This window comes from Electrophorus electricus, chromosome 7, assembly GCF_041902795.1.
Source record: "Electrophorus electricus isolate QZ-2024a chromosome 7, ASM4190279v1, whole genome shotgun sequence".
NCBI classification, from domain to species: Eukaryota; Metazoa; Chordata; class Actinopteri; order Gymnotiformes; family Gymnotidae; genus Electrophorus; species Electrophorus electricus.
Genome location: NC_137503.1, coordinates 13,291,493 through 13,315,000, shown reverse-complemented (window position 1 = coordinate 13,315,000; position 23,508 = coordinate 13,291,493). Strand labels below are relative to the sequence as shown.

Sequence of the window (23,508 nt, the reverse complement as noted above, 5' to 3'; positions counted from 1 at the left end):
AGGAGAAAAAGCAGAAGGAAGAAAAGCTGCATTCCTTGGGTTTCCAGAATTTTGGCCCCCTCCAAGTAGCTGGAGACTCTTTTGGTCGGGAGGAGACTCTGCCAGTACAAACAGCGTGATGTCTGCCCAATTAGAGATGCTAAATGCATTCCACTCGTTGCCCCACCAGGCCTGATTAGTGCAACTAATTCCTGCCTCATGGTTCTGGTAAGAAGGACAAATGCTGATTGCATTCTTTTCAAAGAATGGCTGTAGGCTGGAATAAGTGTTCCAAAATCCGAGTTTGCTTTGGTCAAGCTTTAGCACTGACTTTGAGGAAAGAGTTAGATAGACAGAGACAGACAAAAAGAGAGAGGGAGAAGGAAAGAGAGAGCTTCTAAGTTTGACAAGTATACTTTATTGTGGCCAAAAACATGAAGTATTCTAAAGATCTGGAGATCTGAATTTCTGCCTAACAACATAACACATGATCTAACAAAGCTCTACACTGCGAAACATTTAGCTGTGATTCTCCTACACAATGTAATGCATCACATAATTCGCTCAAACCACTATAGGTAACAGCATAATTAATACTTAATTGCCTGATCCTTATTCATACATGAATAATATGGTCAGTGTAACAATCCAATTAAGATCCACACTGCAATATATTTAGATGTCAGACTACTGCATTGTCAAATAGGTCACATAACATAAATTGCTGTAACTCAACCGTTAATACTTAAAGGCCTCTGTTTTACTTATGCACATCAATCATCTGGCCAAAGTCTTCCATAAAGTCCACTGTTCAAACTAATGGTACTCTGAGGTACACATCAATGTTAAACTGATCACCATCTCTGGACGGCTCAGGAAATAGATTTTTATAAGCACTCAAGAAAACTTTTATCTCTCATCCATGACTAGAGTAGTGACCTGTCACTGACCGTTTCAATTCACAATTATTGTTGATGGTGAGTGAAAATCGACTTGCAGTGGTTCTGGGAATGCCTACTCAGAGCATTGGATGGTACTTTAAATGCATGTTCAGGCATCCTGGTGTTTTTTTCCTCACACGAACTCCATAATGGCGCTAAAATATTTTTATTGAAGACGACGAGGCACCACCTAGTGCCCAATATATAGAAAACGTATTAAACACTGACACTGGGTGGCGACATACAAAATCGTAAACGCTAGTTAGCTAGCTAACGAACAAGTAGGTTTGTCTTCGTGTGGTTTCCTTGATTGTTTACATGCTAGTTACGTTCTTTTTTGTTGTGGCTAAGAGATACCCAGCTAGCGTTACCGAGATCTGAACTGTCAATAGAATCTCTAAAATCGTATTTTCGAAATGGGATGTGACGGTGGAACAATACCAAAAAGACATGAACTGGTTAAAGGACCCAAGAAGGTGGAAAAGGTAGCTGGCTGGCGAATATGTAAAGAAAAATAACGATATCTAAATAGTTGGCTAGCTAGCTAAGGATACATGTTTTGTACGGGGTTAGAGTTTGCCACAGTTAGCTAACGCTAGTTAGCTGAGTCTTTATTAACGTTTGTTACGTCCGTGAAATTCCGAAATAGTCTGTCGCATCGTCTTTGTCAATTGTAATTATTTTTTATTTATGGTCGAATTAATATTTGTTGGGATAATTAGCAAGCTAGCTAGCTAACGTTGTTAGTGAGGTGACAGGTTAAACTAGCTAGCTAGCGTTAGCGAACCTACCTTGGTTTTCAGGAGAGTCATACTCAGCAGGATAGCTGTATGTATAACTGACCGCAACATAAGCCACATCATCGTCTAGGTGATTCACCAGCGAGAAAGTGATGCATGCCAATTGGTACATTTCAGGTAGACAAAAATGCTGAGCTCGCTGCCAAGTGGAAGTATTGCGCCCTAAGTCAAGAGAAGTTGAGGCGTCCTATTGTGGCCTGTGAACTTGGGAGGTAAAAGATTAAATCTATTTAAAGTGGTAGATTTAATTCATACCACTACTTATGTGGATGATGTATTTTAATATCTAGCTATTTCAAGAAATCAGCTAGAGAGTCGGAATTTTCCCAAACGAGTGTCCTTTTACCAGGTTGTACAATAAAGACGCTGTAATCGAGTATTTGTTGGATAAATCAGCAGAAAGGCCCAATACAGAGGTTGTTGGACACATTCGCAGCATCAAGGTGAGCGTAAGGTTTTAAGTATAGGACAGAAAGTGATTGCAAAGACAGCAAAGCTGTCACTAACAAGTTTTAGTTAAACTTGTTAATGCTCATGCATTAGTTAACAGTCTAATTTACTCATTAAGCTGTCTCTAGTCATATTTCCATGATTGATTTGTTTGAAGGAAATAATCATCATGCCTTTTTCTATATGAAGGACGTGAAAGAGCTGAACCTGACTGATAACCCAGCCTGGGAAGGCGAGAGAAGGAATGCTAAGGGTGATTGTTATGAGGACATGCACCGGGCCATGTTTATCTGCCCTGTGGTGGGGCTGGAGATGAATGGCAAGCACAAGTAAGAGCTCTCTGACAAACAGCCACAATGCCACAGGCAGGCAGGTAGGACTGGACTGTCAGTGGATTGTAGAAAACTTCCAAGAATGTAAAATGTAACCATGTCTGGAATTGGTGGATTTATGTGCACAATTTATAGGAAATTGTATGTTCTTATAATAACTTTATACATGTTTAAAATAGTGGTAATAATAATTACCATTTTCCTAGGACTTCATTTTTCCAGTTGACCTGCTTCATTTCTATGCTAAGTACAAAAAGGGAAAATTAGTTTAAATCCTACATGGAAGAAGTGTTGCAATTTTGGATGGGTTACTTACAGTTTTGATAGCATTAAAGGAGCAGCTGATAATTAATTTGCTGGTGCATATACATTCATAAAGCAAATACACTTACTTATTTGTTTGCCCCTAGTGCTTCTGAATTTTCTAGCTCTTGAGATGTAATGGAGTATTGCTCTGTGTTTGTGTCAGGTTTTGCTACCTGCAGACCTGCGGCTGCGTGTTCTCTGTTCGAGCACTCAGGGAGGTCAAGACAGAAATCTGTCATAAGGTAAGAAGCAGCCCTAAAACTTTCTGCTGTATTCTGCTCTTTGCACTTGTAATGGACAAGCAAATACACTACCTGGCCCAAAAAAAAGGTCACCACCTGGATTTAACTAAGCAAATAGGTAAGAGCCTCCCATTGGATAATTACTGCATGGGTGATTATGTTTCAGGGGGCAACAAGTTATTTAACCCTAACTGATGCAGTTAGTAGCTTCTCATTTGTTAAACAACCATGTTGAAAGACACATCCTGTGGTCATGGAAAAGATGTTAATCTGTTTCAGAAGGGTCAAATTATTGGCATGCATCAAGCAGAGAAAACGTCTAAGGAGATTGCTGAAACTACTAAAATTGTGTTAAGAACTGTCCAACACATTATTAAAAAGTGGGACAGTGGGGAAACATCATTTTTGAGGAAGGAATGTGGTTGGAAAAAAATCTTGAATGATTGTGGTAGGCGATCACTTAAACGTGATAAAATCAAATTGTAGAAAAACAACAGTAGAAATCAGGGATATGTTTAATAGTGAAAGTAAGAGCATTTCCACACACACAATGCAAAGGGAACTCAAGGGATTGGGACTAAACCGCTGTGTAGCCTTAAGCCTTATGCAGCTGAAGGGTATAAGTTGAGCTAAAATGAATAAAAAGCAGATGTACATAATGTCTTCTATGTGCTTCAGGATCAAATGGGTAATGGGATTAATTTCCTTTATAGTAAACTTTCCACTGGCCTTAGGTCTAGTACACCACTATATTCCAAAATTCCTTTTCTCTCGGACATCTCAAAATTTACATATAAACATTTCTGACATTTAACCCCGCCCCCCCAAAAAGTGAAAAAATTGAAAAAAGTGACCAATATAGCCACCCTTCTTTTCAATAACAGTCATAAGCCTTCCAGTCTATCAATTTCTTAACCTGTTGACAATCAACTTTTTGTGCAGTGGCAACCACAGCCTCCCAGACACTGTTCAGATGGCTATACTGTTTTTCTTCACCGTAAATCTCCTGTTAAAGAAAGGCCCACAAGTTCTCAATAGGTTTTAGGTCAGATGAGGAAGGGGGTCCATGTCATTATTCTTTCACCTTTAAGGCCTTTACTGGCTAGCCACGCAGTGGAGTACTTCGATGCCTGCGATGGAGCATTGTCCTGCAAAAAATTCATGGTCTTCTTAAAAGATGAAGACTTTTTCCTGTACCACTGCTTGAAGAAAGTGTCTTCTAAAAACTAGCAGTAGGTTTGGGAATTGATTTTGAGTCTTCAACCCAAAATGGTCCAACTATCTCATCTTTAATAATACCAGCCCATAGCAGTACCTCATCTCCATCTTGCTGGCGTCTGAGTTGAAGTGGTGCTCTGTGTCCATTACTGATCTAGCCATTCAAGTTTATACAGCTTGGAGTTGGAAAATATACATAAAATGATGATATGGTCAAACTACTCACTGGCCTAATAACTGTGCACACAGTGTATATCTAATTTTGAACTGTATGAACCCTTCCAATCCTGTTTCTACTCTCATTATAGTTACCCCCTGAAGTACAATTCATAATCTTGGAGTTGTTTTTGATGCTACACTTTATTTTCAGGCACATATCATCTCCATAATCTTGCAAGCTTGCAGGTTGCTGATACATTGGTCCATGCTTCTATCATTTCCCATTTAGATTATTTAAACTTTTTGGATTTGGTCTTCCTGCCAAATCCTTTAATATACTACAGTACATCCAGAAATCAGCAATCCAGTTACTTACCCACACAGATAAATCTGCATATTTTACTTTTTTTTAATCTATCTACACAGAGAACTCTCACATTACTCCTGTTCTTTTATTTACCAACACAGAGAAATCTACACACGTTACTCACTTTTTTAACTTGCCCACACAGAGAAATTTGCAGTAACCTTTTGTTAAAGAAAGGCACTATATAAATATAAACTGTTGTTTTTAGTATTATTTTCATTGTTAGTATTATTTTCTCTGTGAAAACCCTAATACTTGATTTAAGGTGCTCATAGCACACCCTTGTATTAAGGCAAATCAGTTGAACTCCCAATGCATAATGGTGGGCAGTGGCGGTGGTGTTGTCATAGACGGTGCCTTACACCACATTATTTGCTTGTTCTCTTCTGCCTCCTGCATTGTTCACAACCTCGGGCAAGCGTTTAGCTGGAAAAGGTCATGCAAGTCAAAGTGAACGCAGTGCCTCTCTGGCTGGCTCTTCTGTCCTGTATGTGCATTTACCAGATTTAGTCCTATATGAGTATTTACCAGCTTGTCCTGCATGTCTCCTTGCACTGTTCAATTTACACTGCTCATGTTTTCAATATGGTTATGCAAGTGTAATTTGCAAGCATGGCACTAGCTGGGCTTAAAACCATAGATAGGTATTTTTCTAATGTATAAATATAGTAAAAATTGTTGAGCAGGGGAGGGTACATTTGTGACCCATGTTTTAGACTTAAAGCAAACTGTTTGCTTCAGGTCCTTTCACAACATTTCTGTAGCTGTTTTTAAAAGGTTTTAGTAATTTATTATCCATTAAAGGACCAAATAGTATTTTAGGAATAAATAGTATTCTTTAGTATACATTAGCATGTAGTAGAATTTACTATTAGAATAGTATTTTGAATTCAGAATTGCAGCAATTTTCAAGCCATTGCTACTGACACATGTCAGTGTTATTCCATTCAGTATAAGCAAATTGTGCAGAAACAAATATGGATTCGCAAACTAGGTTTTTGCTTAGCAAGACAAATCCTAAACATGATTGGCAGTGATACGAAATCTAATTTCTGTTGTACTTCAGGGGCCATAAGATATTATAATGTTAAGTAGACCCTGTAAATTTAAGCACGTGTAGATATGTCAGGATAATGAACATGACATTTTACACAGATATTACATCTAAAGGCACCAAATGCTTCAGTAAATGTAAAGTACACATTTTTTTTTTCTGCCACAGAATGAGCATCCTGAGAGCCAAATGAATAAAAAAGAACAACGTATTTCTAGCTAGCTGTCTTTCATGGAATTCCAATGCATATGCGCACACATGCACCAATACATGCACCAATACACATGCGCACACACACAACCACAACATACTTTCATTTTTTCCCACTACCTGCAGCATTGTGGATGGGAGCAATTGGGGTCAAATCTGACTACCCTGACAAACGCATGTGTACACCATAGATCACCGGCAAATACTGTCCAATGCAAAAAGATCGCACCTTGAGGCAACTAAATATTAGGGAAGTACAATATATTGTTAGTTAATCAGTATCACAATGTTGACCTTTTCGATACACATCTTGTAGGAGGCTATAAAAGCTCCAACAAATGTTCTGACTCATCTCAAACATTCCTGGTGAGAGTTTGGTGGGTATTTACGTTATCTAGGAAAATAATTTCAGTTAAAACATTTATTGATTAATTGCTTAATTAATAATAATAATTGTAGGTTATGTTTAGCCAGATCACACAATGGTTGTTTTAATACATTGTAAGACATAATAGAATGACAGTATGTCGCAATAGCAAAACATTTTCGCAATATAGTGTTTTTGTACTAAACCAAATATGCCTCCATGCTCTTTTTCCTCTCACTTTTTTAAAGTAATGGGATGTTAATTAGCTAAGCAGTTGATTTGTGTGTTGGCAGCATGGACATAGGGACTACTGTAGGAAACGTATAAATAAGGGATAGAGAAACACAGTTCCTGACCCCAAAACTCAGCAGGCTGAAGTGACATTTCAGTATGATTCTGCCACGTGCCCAAGTAAGGGTGTAAATAAGTACTGAATTGTTTACTGCCAGAAACACTGGCACATTATAGTAAATCTGCAGCAATAATTTTTACAGTGAGCGAAAAACAACAATTATGCAACAGATGGATGATTAGTGAATGTGTTTTTAGGATATTTCAGTTTATCCCTAGAGCTTATGTGATGAGCAGGTTATGATGTATTGTATGTATGTATTGATGTATGTATGATGTGTTTTCATGCCTAATATGCTGCAGTTTACAGCCCAAAGGCACAATCTTTGTTTGGAATTCATTCAATAACTTGAGAGAGAGAATTTCTTTCAGGTAAATGGCATAACAAAGGCTGTGATATTTGGCAGCAGGGAGAAGCATCTAAAAATTAGTGCACATCTTAAATGTAGGGATCTAAAAAATAAATACCAGAAATTTCAGAATTCTAACAGTTCTCACTTTTATTAGACATATCAAAACAATCACCAATCACCTTCTGATTTGTACAAATATAGCTAGAATCATGACCTAGATAAACTCATTTATGCTTTTAATCAGGCATGGCTTTTGTAAAAGTCTTTTAACTGGATTCCCCAAAAAGACCACCTGACACCTAGATCTTATTCAAAATGTTGTGTGAGTTTTAATCAGGACAGGGAGAACATGGCAAATTAATCCAGTTCCAAATTAAGCAGTTTCCTGGCTTCCAGTTAGTTAAAGAATATATTTAAAATGCTATTGCTAGTCTATAAATCACAAAATGGATTAGGCTCAGAATATGTTTCCGATATGCTCAAAAAGTCTATCAGAAATGTAGGTACCCTAGAACCACAGATAACCAGTCAGGTAGTACTGCCCAGCATTCACACTAAACATGGTGTAGCAGTGTTTAGCTTTTATGCTATAAACAACTGAAACCTACTTCCAGAGGAACATGTGCCACAAATTGTTATTTTTAAATCTAGGTTTTTTTTTTGGTTTGATAAAAAAAAAAAAAGAATTCTAAGCATTAAGACTTTGCTTAATTTACCTTATATTACAATAACATATTTTTTTATGATGTCTAAGAGAATGCAATGTTTAAATTTTAGACCACATCTTTAACTGTGATTGGTGTAGTATGCGGTCCTTAGGTTTGTTAAATTTAGGTAAATTATATATTTTAAAAAATTGAGGTAAACAAACCCACAGTCAGACATGACACCATTTATGTACAGACAAATAAAATAGACTTTATGCCATTCATTAAAAAGTAAAATTTGCTAAGTGATTGTGTTCAGTGCATGAACATGCATAAAGTGTTTCATACCAGTAGAACTGATGTACTGTGCTGTGGATTAACTACCTTGTTAAGGCTGCTCAGCTCAAGTGCGGTTGCTAGTTAAGATACATTAGATAAAATCTGTTCATTGTATATGTGTTTTATGGAAGATCAGAAAGGGCTTAAGGTTTTTTTTAATCATGATATGTTTTTAGTCATTATATAAAGAACGCATGGGCTTATTTCAAGATAATTTTTCTTTTGATCCCAAGATAACAAAAGTTGTTTTCTTGAGAACACGACTTATTTCCATCATGTTTTAAAATGTATAATGATGCAAACATGCTGTACATCATAGACGAATACATCCATTTTTATTTTATTCAGGGACTGACATGAGGAAACGATCATGTAAGTGAGGAAATGACGAAGCACTCATGCACACAGGTGCTTGCTCACATGCTCAGTATGAACAGAAATCAAAGAGAAATTTCTTTTTCTCTGTACAAACCACTGCTGAAACTTTCTTGTCGCTTACTATGTCAGGGCAGTTTAGGTTACTTGTCAAGTCTCAGTTTGCCTATTAAAAATCTATTACTCAGTTCACTTATTGAAAATCTGTTGTTCAGAATTTACAAGAAAGTGATCCAGATTTACTGTAAAGCTCTGCACACTGCCATAGACTGCACAAGCTCTCTTCCAAGAAGTACCTATTTCACTGGTTAAAGTTTGGCATTGGTGGTATTCCAAAGATTCTGTTAGCTCTTCCAAGTTCCACCAATTCCTGAAAGTAATTTAGTTAAAAATTTACTAGTGTAAATAAAGCTATTTATCTTGAATTCACTAAAAAAAATAAGGTGTGAATGTCGAGTGTCAAAAATACCTCATAATCTTTCTTAACTTGTAGTGTTTAAGTGTAATTTCTTTACTAATGGGTGATTGTGAGTAAGGCCCCCCTAATTTCAGTTTTCTGCGAGTCTTTCTTTATGGTTAATCATGTTTTCTAAGGTCATCAGACTTCTTGAGTTTAGCTGCATTCTAGAATTTGTTAAACGGAAAAGTGCTGAAGAAAGGGCTAGCTCTCTCTGCATTAGTTCTAAAACCTGAATATATTTTTAATGAAAAAAATCACAATGTTTTCAATGACATTAAAGATGGCACCGATCCGATACCATGTATTTGAATCAGTTCAATATTGGCAAACAATACTGGAACAGATATCAAGGGAAAATTATTTTAAGGATATGGTCACAATCCTGGCTTGAAAATAGCACAGCTATTTTTGCAGCAGCTCACTGCAGGTCATGTGATGAGAGCCAGTTTAGTTTGAGCAAATATTCAACTGCAACAAAGCATACCAGAGTTTAATCCACAACTTGTACTTCTTCACATTTGTTTTAGATTTGGGAAAAAGTAACTGCTGACCAAAAACATCCCCTCTATCCTTACAAGTTACCTTGTGTCCAGGGGTCATCTAAAACAGAAAATCTGCCCTGGCATTTTGGGCCATATTGGCTCATCACAATCAATCACACAAACCAGCCACATTCCCCTGAGTGTGCCAAATATTATACTCTTAAAAACACTAAAGCTGTGTAATAAATAAGAGGGAATCAAGGCTGATTAAGAGAAACATGGCTGCAGAGACATAATACAGTACAGAAAATGTACAAATAGTTGATAAATAAATAAATAAATACATGGATATCTCCATGGCCAACACCCAAACAAAAGCTGGTTTCCAAGTATGTTTTTTTCCGGTCCCAAAAGAGCACTGTTCACCCTATAGCCTAATGAATAACAAAAACACTGAAGCTGACTCTATTAATATTGATAAATGGTGGTTAACAAAATATAGATTCGGACAACATATCAGAGCCACAGTAAAAGATTTTTTGGGGGTCACCAAGGAAAGCATGAAAGAGATCTCACTAAAGCTTGCCAACCACTAGCAAATATTTACTAATGGTCATATCCAGTGTGTGCTCCCTACACTTTAACATTCATATTATAACTAGCTAGCTAGCTATCCTAGAAAACAGCACTTGTGCAAATAAAAGTACCAAACTAGCCAAATTGAAGTAGAGCAAACTGTGCAGTTTATTTTAATGAAGTATTATCAGCATACCTTAGCAAACACCAGCTAATTTCACTTTTCGCACTTTGTTGCTACACTTTATCAAGGAGATATAGGTTCCTGGACTCCAGAGTAGTACAGCGTAAAACTAACCATCACCTCGCATGATATATTGTTGAGCCAGACAGCCAGCCCATTGCTAGATTAAGCTTACCACAAAATCTACCTTAATGCTACATCTTGTCCTTGTGAATTGCGTTCGTTATGAATGAATATGACCAGTGATTCCCAGACTGAGCTTTTCTTTCTAAAGCCCCTCCCCATTATAAAGCCCATCTGATTACATTGCTATGGAAGAGTTCCTGTTAACTTCTCCTTTTAATGGATGTCATTTATTATGAATGGCAGGGGCCTGATGAAACCACTTGCTGAATAGCAGATGTTGAAAACAATATTTTCTGATTCTAAAATTTATAAAAAATTGCTTTTAAAATATTGATAGCCGACAATAAAAACACATTCTTCACATGACATTGTGTATAAGGCTTTAAGATGATCCACATTCTATGCAAAACATTACTCTGAGTTGTAAAATAAATAGGCAAAAAATGTTTAGACGCCATTATGTACATGTGCATTTAAAACTCAGTTTCATTTTCTGTCATATCTTCCCTATTACTTTTCATTTAGTGTTAACTGATCTGTGATCTGGCAAGATGCAGTAATGCTCCTGACTGTTCAGTGCTGTTCTGTTCTCAATCCTGCCTCTCAGTTCCCTTAACAGCAATATACAACAACCACAAAATGTGAACACAGAGATGCAATAAAATTGTTGGTTAAAAATTGGCTATGGGATGAAAGATCTTTCTGTATATGATATCCATAGCTCATGTTCTCTGAATTAATTATTCCATACAGAACCTTTTAAATAGGTTGGTTTAAAATTTTTTGGCTTCCTTTTCTTAACTACATCACAGAATTTTTGGATTTACAGTTAACCCACTGTTATGGCACTGCTAATATTGACTTCCATTGCCAGTTGCCATGTTGACTGAATGGGCACCATAGCTTGCTGTAGGACTTTGTGCCTATGCCACTGTTCCAGGCAGTCCAGAGCCTCAGGAGCAACTGTGCTTTCAAATTTATTAGCAAACATGCTATTCTTCTCAATTATCCAGGGTATGTCCTCAGTGCCATAGATACAGATGTCCCTGACGTAACGTCCTGTGGAAGCAAGCATAGTGGTTTTGATGAGATTATCAGCATTGATGCTTTCTTTCTCCTCTGATGTTATGAAAACTCTTTACAGATGCCTCTCACACATACATGGGTTGTACAGTATTCCTGTGACAGCTTAAAGTTGGATTTTTACCCGGGTTTTACCAGTGGTTGATGAAAAATGTTGCAGGTGCCATACCATTACAGCCTTGATGCACTATCCCTTCTTGGTCCTTCCATTTAATGGCCCGAATGTCACCTTCCCAACCACCATTTATATTACTGCCAGGTGCCTCTGTTGAGATGTTGAAAATTGTAACTTGTCAATTTTGTGTGTTCTTTCTCTCATTTGGTTTTAAGGATACATTTCTATATTTATGTACACATTTTTCATAGTTTTGCTTGGATAATTCCCTTTGAGACTCTGTTTGAAAATGTTGGGCCCTGAGACTTGAAGTAATTATTTGAATATGTAAATACACACATATATATATATATATATATATATATATATATATATATATATATATATATATATTTTTTTTTTTTTTTTTTTTTTTTTTTTCACATATTTCACATATAGAGAATATCTATATTTCTCTATGCACCCCTGTTTTCTTTTCCTCAGTTTGGACAGAGCACTCTCCACCATTTCACTGCGAGTTATACTGTGTATGACTATGTATGTGACGAATAAACCAAACTTGAAACTTGAAACTTGAAATACATTATACTTCATAAGCACCATGCACTTACCTTTCACATGGTTAAGGGTTACCCAGTAATGCTCATCTGGGCTATAGGTATCTTTTGACCATTCTAGCAGGTCTTTGGCCACAGAGCTTTTGAACACGTACTCCACGAATGCTCTTGTCAGAGAATAGTAGGCGGTGCCAAAGTAGATCTGCAGGTTGTGTGGAGGGGGATCCTTTCTGTGACCTTGACCTTTGGAAGCAACATAGTCACCTATGACTTCCATGTGCTGCATTTGAGTTCTGTGCTGCATGTACTCTGGCTGCTTAACCCCTGGAGTCATATTTATGTCCCTCCATTCTGCTCCTTGCATATATCGGATCAGTTCTAAGTTGCTCTTGATGGGGAAATCTTGGCCACACAGGTTTATGACCTTTTTCCATTTGACTGCAGACTTCAGCAGGTCCTCCATACAGTTCATGTCAGCCTTCAGGCGTGAAAAACCAGCATAGGTCACTCTCTCACTAACTGAAGCCAGGAAGACATTGGGGAAGCACCCAGCCAAGCGTCTAACGCTTGTTTTGTAGTTTTCTGGAGCTTTGACATCTACGTGAATGCAGTAAATGTTTTGAGGAGCATAGATGGCTCTCAGCAAACGCACAAACATTTCCAGTTCTTTGTGAATAGTGATGATAAAGGCCAGAGGGTAGTCCGCCTCTTCTCTGCTCAGTGGCTCCATGATGAAGTGAAAGTCGGTCTGCATGCGGTAGCAGTTCATTGGACCATCGAAGTAGCCTATGTTTAGGCATTCCATTCTCTGCCATCTTTTGTAAGAGGAGTTGTTGGACAGGGCTTGGCAGTTGTCAGGGAATGGACGGCACTTTAGATGACTCAGAGCTGTGGGAGCATAAGAGGTCCTGGCCTTGAGATAAATGATGGAGCAGATAAAGATACAAATGCCAAGGCATAAGAGAAAGCTGCATTTGGCGCTCTCAAGCTGGAGCATAATAGTTCAGCATAAAGAAGACAGTACGATGTATGGCCACCTGAAATACCTGCACAGGGTGAAAAGAAAAGTTCTTGATAGGTATGGAATCTTGGAGATAAATTTGATCTTTACATTTGTTTCTAAGACTTCATACTATTGACTCTTGAACAGACTGATAAAACCCACATTTAATCATCAAATAAATAAATAAATGGGAGCTCACATGCTGTCATACTGATAAATATGTAAGTTGCGCTGGATAAATACATTGCCAGATGCAGTAAATAGTATGTAAATGATTAAATTGACAGATTAACTACTATGCTGAGCTTTTCCAAATTGTTATTAAACATCTAGTTTTTGCTTGTTTGATTTGTTGGAGTTGCTATACTCCTGTTAGTTGTTTTATTTTTATGCTCATCACATGCTTTTTAAATACAGGCCCATGAATTAATTTTTTTTTTCAGTAACATAATGAGTCTTCACATTTTTTAATTTAGGCTCATTTTGCCCTGGAAGATGGATGTAAATGCAGACATGTTATTTTAAAAGCAGGTGCCTCACCTTGCTTACAAATCATTTCCATTTCTCTCATTTGCAAGGCGCTCTAGTACTTCCATCCCCTGTGCTTGGGGAAGTTAATAATACCCTAATAATACTTATATATACATATATGTGTGTGTCACCCATGGAACCTCATTAATTGTTATGGGACTTGGGACAGCCTGATCAATTTTTTTCAGGAAAAAAAAAAATCTGCATATTTGTCCTGTTGGTTTTTTAATCTAAATTTAGTGTTTTGAATCTACTACTCTTCTTTTGCTCTTCTCTCTTCTTCCTAAACTTCAATGCATGTTGACAAAAAGCTCTTAAGCAATGCTATAGTTAATATATGGAAAAATTATAAGAAAAAATTGTAAAGCAAAATATGTGAGAAGAAATTGGTATAACATTGAGAAAGATATCCTTGTCTGAGAATTCCTTACAAATTTTCAAATATCACAAAGGGATATTATAACTTGTATATTACTGACATGATGTGATTATTGAACAGTCAAAACCTAAGCTCCATGAAAACAGATTGTGGAAATCTATGTTCCTATTCATGGTGCAGACATGACTCCTGGAAGGGAGAGATTTCAGATTTTGACTGATGGGTTTCCATTAGAACAATGGAGTAAACATTAAATGTGTTCTTTTTATTATATTATTTTTATTTATATTTTTAAAAATCCACAATTAGTCAGTGGGCTCTTTTTTCACAGAATACTGCACAGGGGTCCATCAGTTTGCCATCACCAGTACACAACAGTACACTCAAATATTTTATGTTGTTTTGTCTGTTCAAAGCACCTATACATCGCTATTGTATTTGTGTGTGTGCGTGCGTGTGTGTGTGTGTACACACCACCACAATCACACACAGTCACACATGGAAAGTGATGAAGCAGAGTGCTCCTACCTTTCCGCTGCAGCAGATTCCAGTCCTATCATCAAATGAGGTTAAACATTAGAGAGTACTGCCAACACCAGAGTCCACCGCTCCGTGACCTCAGCTGAACATTGCCTAAGGCAGAGCACAGGCATGATTGCTGTGGCAAAATTTAGTTAGGAGATCTGTGTTTCCACATTCCACTTTCTGTACACAGAAATTCCACTGATGCACACAGATTTTTCGATGCTGTTGTGGCTACAGTTGTGTAGTCTGTTTGCTGTCCTCTCTAAGCTTGTGGGTGGCTGCTCAGCTACATTCCCCATGAGATGGCAAGACAGAATGTGCGAGAGACAGAGAGAGCGAGGGGAGAGGTACATAGAGGTTGTGCCTGCTTAGCAACCACTCATGCCCCTCATCGTCCAAATCTCCTCCCCTCTCATTACTTCACGTAATATTCATTCTCTTTTTGTCTTGCTTTGTTTTTTCTCTTTTCATCTCTCCTTTTTGTTATTCTCTCTCATAATCTTGGTTCCATTCTTACTCTTGGTCTCTTTTTCCTCTCTTGCTGATCTGGTTTCCGGCTTTTGTTTTGCCAAAACAAAGATCCCAATCCATTTTTGGATGTCTAAATATGGACCATCACCTTCTTGCTCCAAAGTGTCATTATGTTCAGGTACATGAGGTGGAGTGCTCTGTCTCTGAGCCTTAGAGACAGCCTGTTTTTGAGCTCTGCCTGGTCAGCTCAGGAGATTAGCCCTCTTGTGTCAACCAGATAGTCTTATTGAACTCACTGTGGGAGACAATAGTCCCCCTGGTAGTGAATGCCTTTCTCTTTGTCTGAAACATGCTGGGCTTTCATTTCACTGGCTTTGATTAGTGGTAAGAGCTAAAAACATTGTTCATGTCCACATGTATTTCTCTTCCTTGTTTATTTTATTTGGCTTGGGTGGGTTCTAATGGGGGGAATCGAACAAACAAACTATCTGGGGATCATCTGTTGCCAATGATGTTTATTCTAAATACACTTTTAGAGGAAGTCCAGATGTTAAAAATTAATTAGCAATCTCATCTCAGCACATGCATAGTTTTCCCAACTTTTCTCCATATGTATTGCAACAATCTTTCAAAACTCAAATATCAGAAGCAAGAAAGGTAATATTAAAGTGACATTATGGTCTGCTTTTATTCAGAGTATGTTCTGAATAAATATAAAAAGTATGCAAAGATGAGGCATTATACTATGAGATTAAACTGTTACTTTCCCACTTTTAGAACAGATTTATATGGTTCCTGAAAGATGAAACATTCACCCTGTTGGGATATTTATTGAAAAGCTGTAGATTGTAGGTTTCTGCAGAAAGTGTCTCACTAATAAAGCTTTGGGTGAGCTGATGAGTAATATTTGAGGAGGCAGCAGCAATTTTCTTCAGTCTATTTTTATTTGGTGATTTTAACCAAAGTCCATTTTCATTGTGTGGGGAATAATAATAATAATAATAATAATAATAATAATAATAATAACCATTCTAGTTCTGTTACATTATTGGGCCAACTTTCATACACTGTTCTTTTGTGGTCTGTCCACAAATTGTTGATAGTGATAGTGATAGTGATGGTGCTGGTGATGATGATGATGATGATGATGATGATGATGATGATGATGATGATGATGATTAGGTAAGGTAACTGTGAGGGCCATTACAAAACCTTCAACTTGTGCCTCTTGAAGTGGACCTCCATTGTGCATTTTGAGCCTATTTGGGATATTATCCTGTTTTTAAGGCCATCCTCTTTTATCTTCAGCTTTTTTACTGATGGTGTAATGTTTGTTTCCAAAACTTGCTTATTTCATTGAATTAATTAATTAGGTTTTCTTCTGATGAACCTTCCATGAAGAGCAGAGTAGAACAGTGCACTACCATTTTGATTTTTCTGTTCTAGCAATCCTCTCAAAGTTCTCTTGGAGTGTTCTATCCACTGCTTTATGGGCATAAATTATTTAAATTTTCACAATGTGACACGGCTGCTTAGAGTTGTCCATGGTTTTGAGTGTTTATAAAGCATAGAAGAACTCATAACCATAACAAGCTAATTAAGGTCTGAGACCTTGGTAAAAGTTACACTGGGTCACAAAATTTGAACTGTTTTGTTTCACAAACTAAAATAGGTGGCTCTTAATACTTTTTATGTTGAATTCAGTTCTATTTTTAGAATTCTTCTATCATGTATGATAGAATGATAGGTGATAGAATGATAGGTGATATAATTCATATGTTACTGATTAATATATTGATATTATTCATAAATAAGGCTCTTTATCATTTAAAATGTATAAAGACATTCTAAAATGTATGATGTTTGCCTATATTTGGCCTCAGGAACATCTCTCTTCAATTTCTAGCAGTAGTCTGCCAACATGGAGGCGATCTGCTTTCCTTGGTACCAATTTTCCTTATTATACATAATGAAATGCAAGTATACTGTAACAAAAGAAATAATGGTGATGGAGAAATTCTGAAAACATATTTGGATTACATCATAATTATACAAATACAAAAAAAATAGGTAGCCTTTTTTTTTTTTTTTTTTTTTTTTGCACAAAACAAAATCATTGTTGAACAATGTTATCTGAGAACTCAAATCTCTTGGGGTACCAAAACTTTTGCATGGTGCTCCTTTACTTTTTTCAGTCTAAAATTATACAGAAAAAAAACCCCATTAATGTTGCATAAAGTGTTGAAAAGAATGTTTTATCTTGACACCTTTTGGATATCAGTTCATCTTATATCATACCACTATATAATATGTAAAATATTCAAATATTTTATATTAGGTACTTGACTTGTAATCGGAAGGTTGCTGGTTCAAGCTCCACCACTGCCAAGTTGCCACTTTTGGGCCCTTGAGCAAGGCCCTTAACCCTCAATTTCTCAAGTTGTAATAATTGTAAGTTGCTTTGGATAAAAGCGTCAGCTAAATGCCGTAAATGTAAAAAAGTTAAGATAAATATTACGTTACTCAGTACAGCTAGAACCTGCAGCAGAAATCAACTGGTTCATTTGAGGGATTGCTTACAATTGGGCACAATACCAGCAAATCCTGCTGCAAAATTCAGGCTTAGCCACTAATGCAGCAGTACAGTGCTCTCCAGCATCTGTGCTATTATTTCAATCTTATGGTAAAGCCTAATAAACAAGAAGCATTCAAAGTTTTAAAGGGCTCCCATCACATAAACCTGAATTTCCTTTGGTTTATTGAAACTAAGATTTTGGTGTAATATACAAATATTGTTAAACTTCCATAACGCATTGTTCACCCCTCCAGAACATACAGTCTAACTGTGGAGTCTTTACTGCAGAAACAGCCCATTTTTAAATAATTGTTTTTGTCATTAGAACAAACTTATTTACATATTTCTGCTCATTTAGCCTACTGCAGTTTAGCCCTGCTTACATATATTGCCATTCTCTGGCATGTTTTATCTCCAAGTGCTTTTTAAATAAGACACAGTACAGGGCAGCCAATCAGAAATATTCATCTTAAAGACACAGACACCGCCTGTTTAATTCTAAGGGGTAAAGAGAGGTTGGGAAATGGTTGTGTAAAAATGACTGTTTTTTAGAACATAAAGCAAAAACATTTATATGGATATCAAAGAAACATGTAAAATAAAATTTAAATATGTGAGATATGCGCCTTTTAACTCTGGACTTTAACCTTTTTGCATTCATTTAAATGTTGTGGGTAGTGATGTCATTGCTTTCCAATATGGTTGAGCATGTAAAGCCCTTTTTAATGTGTAAAGCCTTTCAAAAGAAATGCTAGCTATTTAACACGGCTAACTGGAGATAATACAGCTCAATTATGAGCTATCAAACAAATATAAGTAAAAGTAATTTTATTCTAAACATTTTTAGTTAATACAATGCAAAATATGTCTGGCACAAAAATTAATTTCTACCGTTCACAGCTTACATTACTTCCTTCTGAAGTGAGGTCACTGAAACAAGCTTAATTTATTTGTTTTTCATTTTAGCACATTTCCATAACCAATTATTGACTGCTGTTGTCCTGTTTGTAAGTTCATTAATTTTGTAAAAGGAAGGAAACTGGTGGAATCTACTAAAATGCTAATGTAGTCTACTTCAACTTGTATCAGTTTGATGCATTTGTCAGGGTCTAATCTTATTTCCTTGTACTGTCAGGTTATAAATACAATACTCAGAGACAGATCTATGTCTACAATTTGGACAAATATACATCCTCCTTGGCACTTTAATTGAACTTGTCCTGACCTCTGTATAACACTGTAGTGTGGTGATCCTTTCCGGGATGAAGACACTGTGGTGCTGAACGGGAGCAAAGAGGAACAGGAGAAGTTGCAGAAGGCGATGGAGGAGAAGAGGGCCCAGGCTAAAACAGGAAAGGTGCTCTGCCATTGCAGCTCATGCTCTTCACTGCAGTCTTACAGTTTCCTCTTCAGTCTTTGCTTCTCAACAGTATCACAGCTTCCAAGAACACAAGCAGTGGTAGCTCAGTGGTTAAGGTACTTGTCTTGTAAATGGAAGGTTGCTGGTTCAAGCCACACCACTGCCAAGTTACTACTCCAGCAGTCAGCAAGGCCCTTAACCCTCAGTTGCTCAAGTTGTACTCAGTCATAATTGTAAGTCTTTTTGGACAAAAGCATCAGCTAAATGCCGTAAATGTAAACACAGGATATTAGATTTCATATCATCACTTTATACTGTTATCACAGGTTGCAGCTTCAGGTGGTTCACATAAAGGCAGTGCTATCTCATGAGCCAGTTTGCTTTTACCTGAGTTGCCTCTGTTGTCTCATTAGCTGATCTAACATCTGTATCTGCTATCTCATGGGCAGAGCTATCTCATGAGCTGAACTGTATGCTGAGGTTGCAGATTGGTTCTGCGTCAATAGGCCTATGTGGTGATCGCAGTTCATCAGGAAATATCATTAATATTTAATAATGTTTTCTTTCCTCAGAAATCAAAGAAAAACAAGGTTGTTGAGACTGCTTCCAAACCTTTGGAATTGGAAGGTACAGTGGACAATGGTGTTTATCTTCACTTTTTATTTATTCAGAAAAGCAAAAACGTATTTACTGGTTTATGAATGCTTTGGTGGATCATGCTTTGTGTGAAAAGGAGCTTACCGGTTAGCATGCGCTGAACTTTGTGACTCATTTGTCATGGGATTATACGTATGCATAAACATTAACTTTGGGATTTCACACTGTGCTCTACTGACTCCTGTTAGTAGAGGTGATTTGCAATATTACTTCTTGTGTAAAAAAAAACAAAAAAACAAAAACTTGAGCTAGGTATACTTTACTTCATCTGGTTAATTACTCTCATATCTCTGTGAAGTGTCTTCAGAGCCTAAATCAATGGCAATGAATAGGGAGAGCAGCCATGGCAGCAGCAGCACTGACACAGGTAGGGTTATAGATTTTGCATTCCACATTTATTGTTCTAAGGGAAACAAATTGTTTCCTGCACACAAGAAGCACATTTTCCAGTAATGGATTATTGAACAACCTACTATGGAGACAAACTGCTAGTGGCACACAACGGAAAGTTGAACAAGGGCATTTTAAAGTGATCTGTTGAAAGTGAATGTTTGAGGTGGTTCAGGTGGTGATTGTTGAGTTTATTAACGGGAGCTTTCTGCCGTTGCCGTGGGCCTTTCTGCATTGTGTAGCCCTGAATGCGTGTTCTCGGGGGACCGCAGGACTGACGCAATGGAGACCCAGGCATGCAGGCGGTTACGTCGGCTCTGTCACTTAAAGATACTCTGCTGGGATCCTCAAGGTTGGAATTGGTGACTCCTGGGATTGTTTTGGTGGCTGGGACTTGGGACCTCATGGATGGCTTGCATTGCAGAAGTCATGTTGGGTCTTTGATGGTAGCTAATTGCAGAGACCCAAGATTTTAAGTACCCTAATGTTACAAATGTTGGTAAATTCTTTTGACTACTTGTCTTATCTGTCTAAGTGCCCATTAGAACAAATTCTACAAGACAAAATTTCTTATCACAGTTATGCTGATGACAAGCAAATATATTTGGCTCTTTCACATGATTACAATCCAGTAGGCTCACTATGTATGTTTGAAGCATATAAATAACTGGATGAGACACAATTTTTTTCAGATAAAAAAGGACGAAACAGAAGGTATTGTATATAGAGGCAGAGAGGAGGGTTTCAAAATTAGTGCACATCTTGAATCTGCAGCAAGCATTTTAATCAGGATAAGACAGAGCACATTTACGTAGTTCTAAAATCTATACACTGGAGTCCAGTTAATTAGAAGATAGATTTTTAAATGCTGCTACTAGTTTATAAATCAATAAGTAGACTAGGAACAGAATACATTTCTGATATGCTTAATGAGCAAAAACCCATGTCATTAGATCCATGGATACAAGCTAGCTAGTAAAGCCCAGAATTACTAAACATGGTAAAGCAGAATTTAGGCATGGTCCATCAAACATCACTGAAAGAAAACATGTAGCCTAAAGTGACGTATGTGGCTACTAAGTAGCGTAATTACATTAATCACTCACCTTAACATATACAAATTCTATGATTGGGGTTGACGTACTGCAATGATTGCATATATAAATTGCCAAAAATCTGTTTTTATCACTTTTAAGGTAGGGTTAGGGTTCTGTTCTAGAAGTAGAAAAGCCTAATATTAGTTAACAAAAACAAGTGTTGCTTATAGCTTAGGGCTGTGCTCAGTAAAGAAAGTGTTCAGTGGTAGCTCATTCTTAACGTTGTCATGCCCTACTCATTTTTGATGAGAAATATCAGCATATGCAGTCTGTTGTCAGTCACACTAGTGGCTGAGAATGGGAGCCTTGCAGGTAGCAGGATGGAAGTTGAACATAATTAGATAGATGTTGGAGAGAAACACCTCTGGTGCAGTAGAGAAAACAGCCGTTGCACAATTCGGAGCCAACAAGCAGTTTCTTCCTTGATGACCCAGCAGCAGTTTTGAATCTCAGTCTCAAGGGGCGGCCAGTCTCAAGGGACCTTTTCCTTTTTACAGCTTATTTACTTTGCAGTGAGATATTACAGCTGGACCACCAAGCCAATGATTAACCTGTCTGCCTCAGCATCACAGAGCTTTCATTTTATTTTTATTTTGTCCCAGCCTTGTTGACAGCACCATGTTCCACAAATTCCACTATTTAATTGTGCCTTGTTCCTTTACATTCTGCTCCTCATAGTCAGAGTGCAATTAGTAGGCGAGAAAATGTCAGTGTGCCATAGTGGTGTTTCCATGACCTCTCGTCATTACATAAAACCTTTTACACATGTAAACCTTTCTGTGCAGCATAGGTTTTGTCATGTTTTTACATCTTAGTCTGATGCGAAAATGAGCAGAAAATGCACAAATATTATGGTCATAAGTGCATAATATTCTTCTTTTTAGCTATTATTAATTATTACTGGATTACATAATATATTTTAACAGATTTTAAATTTTGTTTGGGTTTAATAGGTAATGTTTTGTAAACCTTACATTCATCATTGATCCTCACTGCTTTAGTCATGTGTCAAATATCAATTTGGGCTTAAGTACTTTGGAAATGATAGTGTTGGACAATTCATCTTTCTAATGGACTATAGCAGTAATAGTGCACAGCAGAGTAATATGTTAATGAGTGCAGTATTTGGTTATAAATGATCCTTCCTTAATTATCTGCTGAAGACGATCCATAATTTAACTCTGTCCTGCTTCTATAGGCATGGGTATTCATTTGATTTTTTTCCTCTCCATCTAAAGCTCCGGGACCATCTGGTTCTTCTAAGATAGAAAAGCCCATTGTTACGGCAGGAAGTAAACGGTCCATCCAGGACATGGAGGAGAAATCAGAGGCCTACAAATCTATCTTTACTTCTCACAGCTCTGCCAAGCGCACAAAAAGCCAAATGTCCAACTGGGTCACCCACACACCCTATCACTTTTGAGTCATGCAGAGTTTTAATGGGAGGAAGCACCCTCTAGTGGTAATAGAAAGTCATTTCCTTTCATTCTTCCCCTTTACAGTTGGGAGATATTTAGTTTGAAACTCATTTTCCTTTCCATGTGGCATCTTTTATCCTTCACAAAAAATATTTGAGCTAAAAACTATACTATCCTTCCAAAACAGTACTGTGGTTTTCCTTGCATTTTCCTTGAATGTTAGGATTTTTTCGACGTAGCTTGTCAGGAAAACCATGTTTTAAAACATTTTAAGAAAGCATTTTGAAATTTGTGATATTTCTTTGATATTTTTTGATGTTATTATTGTTTGACTTTCATTATTGTCCTGTATCACTGATACAAAATATTAAAATATAGAATATAAACACATGATGTCCTGTGCATTGATGACTGCGATAATATTGTTGATCATTTTTTAAAATCAAGTAGATCTAAATGATTTGTAAACGAAATAAACAACTTTTTATCTGCAGTTGCTTTCAATGGCCATGAGATGGCAGCATATTACCGATTCTTGCTTAAAGTCATTTGGCAGGCCAATTCTTAGTTGTAACTGCAACAGAGGTTTTTAAATAAAGACTTGCTGACTGAAATAATCAACAGATTTTTTAAAACAAGTTTTGTGTCAGTAAATTCAATACCCAACTGACTGAAAACTGAACATTGCTCGTCTATTCTCAAATTATCACGCCTCCGAAGGGCATAGGATATTGACAATAAGCGGAGATTTGACTGGACATTTTAAGATATTTTACGGTTTTCGATACATCGATTTTTACTTTAATTTTCTTTAAAAAATCTTTTTAAAACCCTAGTTCACGTTCAAGTGTATTTGCGCATTTACCACACAACAATGTAACATAAGATGAATTGAACCATATTTCGACTCAGTCCTAATAAGTCTACTGACAAATTTTGATAGAGTATAAAAGAATAATTCGATGCGAAATCATGCCAACTGTGGCCAATTTAAGGCCAGACCAAGCATCTGTTTGGTTTTTGATAAAA

The 23,508-nt window shown here is 37.0% G+C and overlaps 2 protein-coding genes across 10 annotated transcripts; one reads left to right on the top strand and one right to left on the bottom strand.

Moving 5' to 3' along the window:
- Positions 1-1,204: 1,204 nt before the first annotated feature.
- rtf2 (replication termination factor 2) lies at positions 1,205-22,867 on the top strand. Of its 8 annotated transcripts, none has more exons than XM_027000719.3 (9): positions 1,215-1,405; positions 1,838-1,932; positions 2,070-2,163; positions 2,360-2,499; positions 2,972-3,050; positions 18,801-18,914; positions 19,490-19,559; positions 19,873-19,941; positions 22,300-22,867. In XM_027000719.3, the coding sequence occupies exons 1-9, from the start codon at positions 1,337-1,339 to the stop codon at positions 22,482-22,484; spliced, it is 915 nt and encodes a 304-aa protein (XP_026856520.2). In that variant the 5' UTR covers positions 1,215-1,336; the 3' UTR covers positions 22,485-22,867. The 8 variants fall into 8 exon arrangements, with proteins under 8 accessions (XP_081573973.1, XP_081573970.1, XP_081573972.1 ...); XM_027000720.3 differs by having other exon boundaries at positions 1,220-1,405; positions 19,490-19,544; XM_081717844.1 differs by lacking the exon at positions 18,801-18,914 and having other exon boundaries at positions 1,212-1,405.
- Positions 10,332-18,784, bottom strand: gcnt7 (glucosaminyl (N-acetyl) transferase family member 7). 2 transcript variants are annotated; one of them, XM_027000717.3, is made up of 4 exons: positions 14,515-18,784; positions 12,128-13,119; positions 11,571-11,666; positions 10,332-11,377 (listed from the first exon to the last, which is right to left on the bottom strand). In XM_027000717.3, exons 2-4 carry the CDS (start codon positions 13,068-13,070, stop codon positions 11,148-11,150), a joined length of 1,269 nt encoding a protein of 422 aa, XP_026856518.2. In that variant the 5' UTR covers positions 13,071-13,119; positions 14,515-18,784; the 3' UTR covers positions 10,332-11,147. The 2 variants fall into 2 exon arrangements, with proteins under 2 accessions (XP_026856518.2, XP_081573969.1); XM_081717843.1 differs by having other exon boundaries at positions 11,242-11,377; positions 11,526-11,666.
- Positions 22,868-23,508: the final 641 nt, after the last annotated feature.

What these genes read in the sequence shown, in the direction of transcription:
- rtf2 (XM_027000719.3), top strand. Translation starts at nt 1,337, where the DNA reads ATGGGATGTGACGGTGGAACAATACCAAAAAGACATGAACTGGTTAAA. An exon ending in GACACATTCGCAGCATCAAG is followed by an intron (nt 2,164 to 2,359) that starts GTGAGCGTAAGG and finishes TTCTATATGAAG; the next exon opens with GACGTGAAAGAGCTGAACCT. An exon ending in GAGATGAATGGCAAGCACAA is followed by an intron (nt 2,500 to 2,971) that starts GTAAGAGCTCTC and finishes TGTTTGTGTCAG; the next exon opens with GTTTTGCTACCTGCAGACCT.
- gcnt7 (XM_027000717.3), bottom strand. Translation starts at nt 13,070, where the DNA reads ATGCTCCAGCTTGAGAGCGCCAAATGCAGCTTTCTCTTATGCCTTGGC. An exon ending in AACCCTTAACCATGTGAAAG is followed by an intron (nt 11,667 to 12,127) that starts GTAAGTGCATGG and finishes ACATCTCAACAG; the next exon opens with AGGCACCTGGCAGTAATATA. An exon ending in AGTGCATCAAGGCTGTAATG is followed by an intron (nt 11,378 to 11,570) that starts GTATGGCACCTG and finishes TTGCTTCCACAG; the next exon opens with GACGTTACGTCAGGGACATC.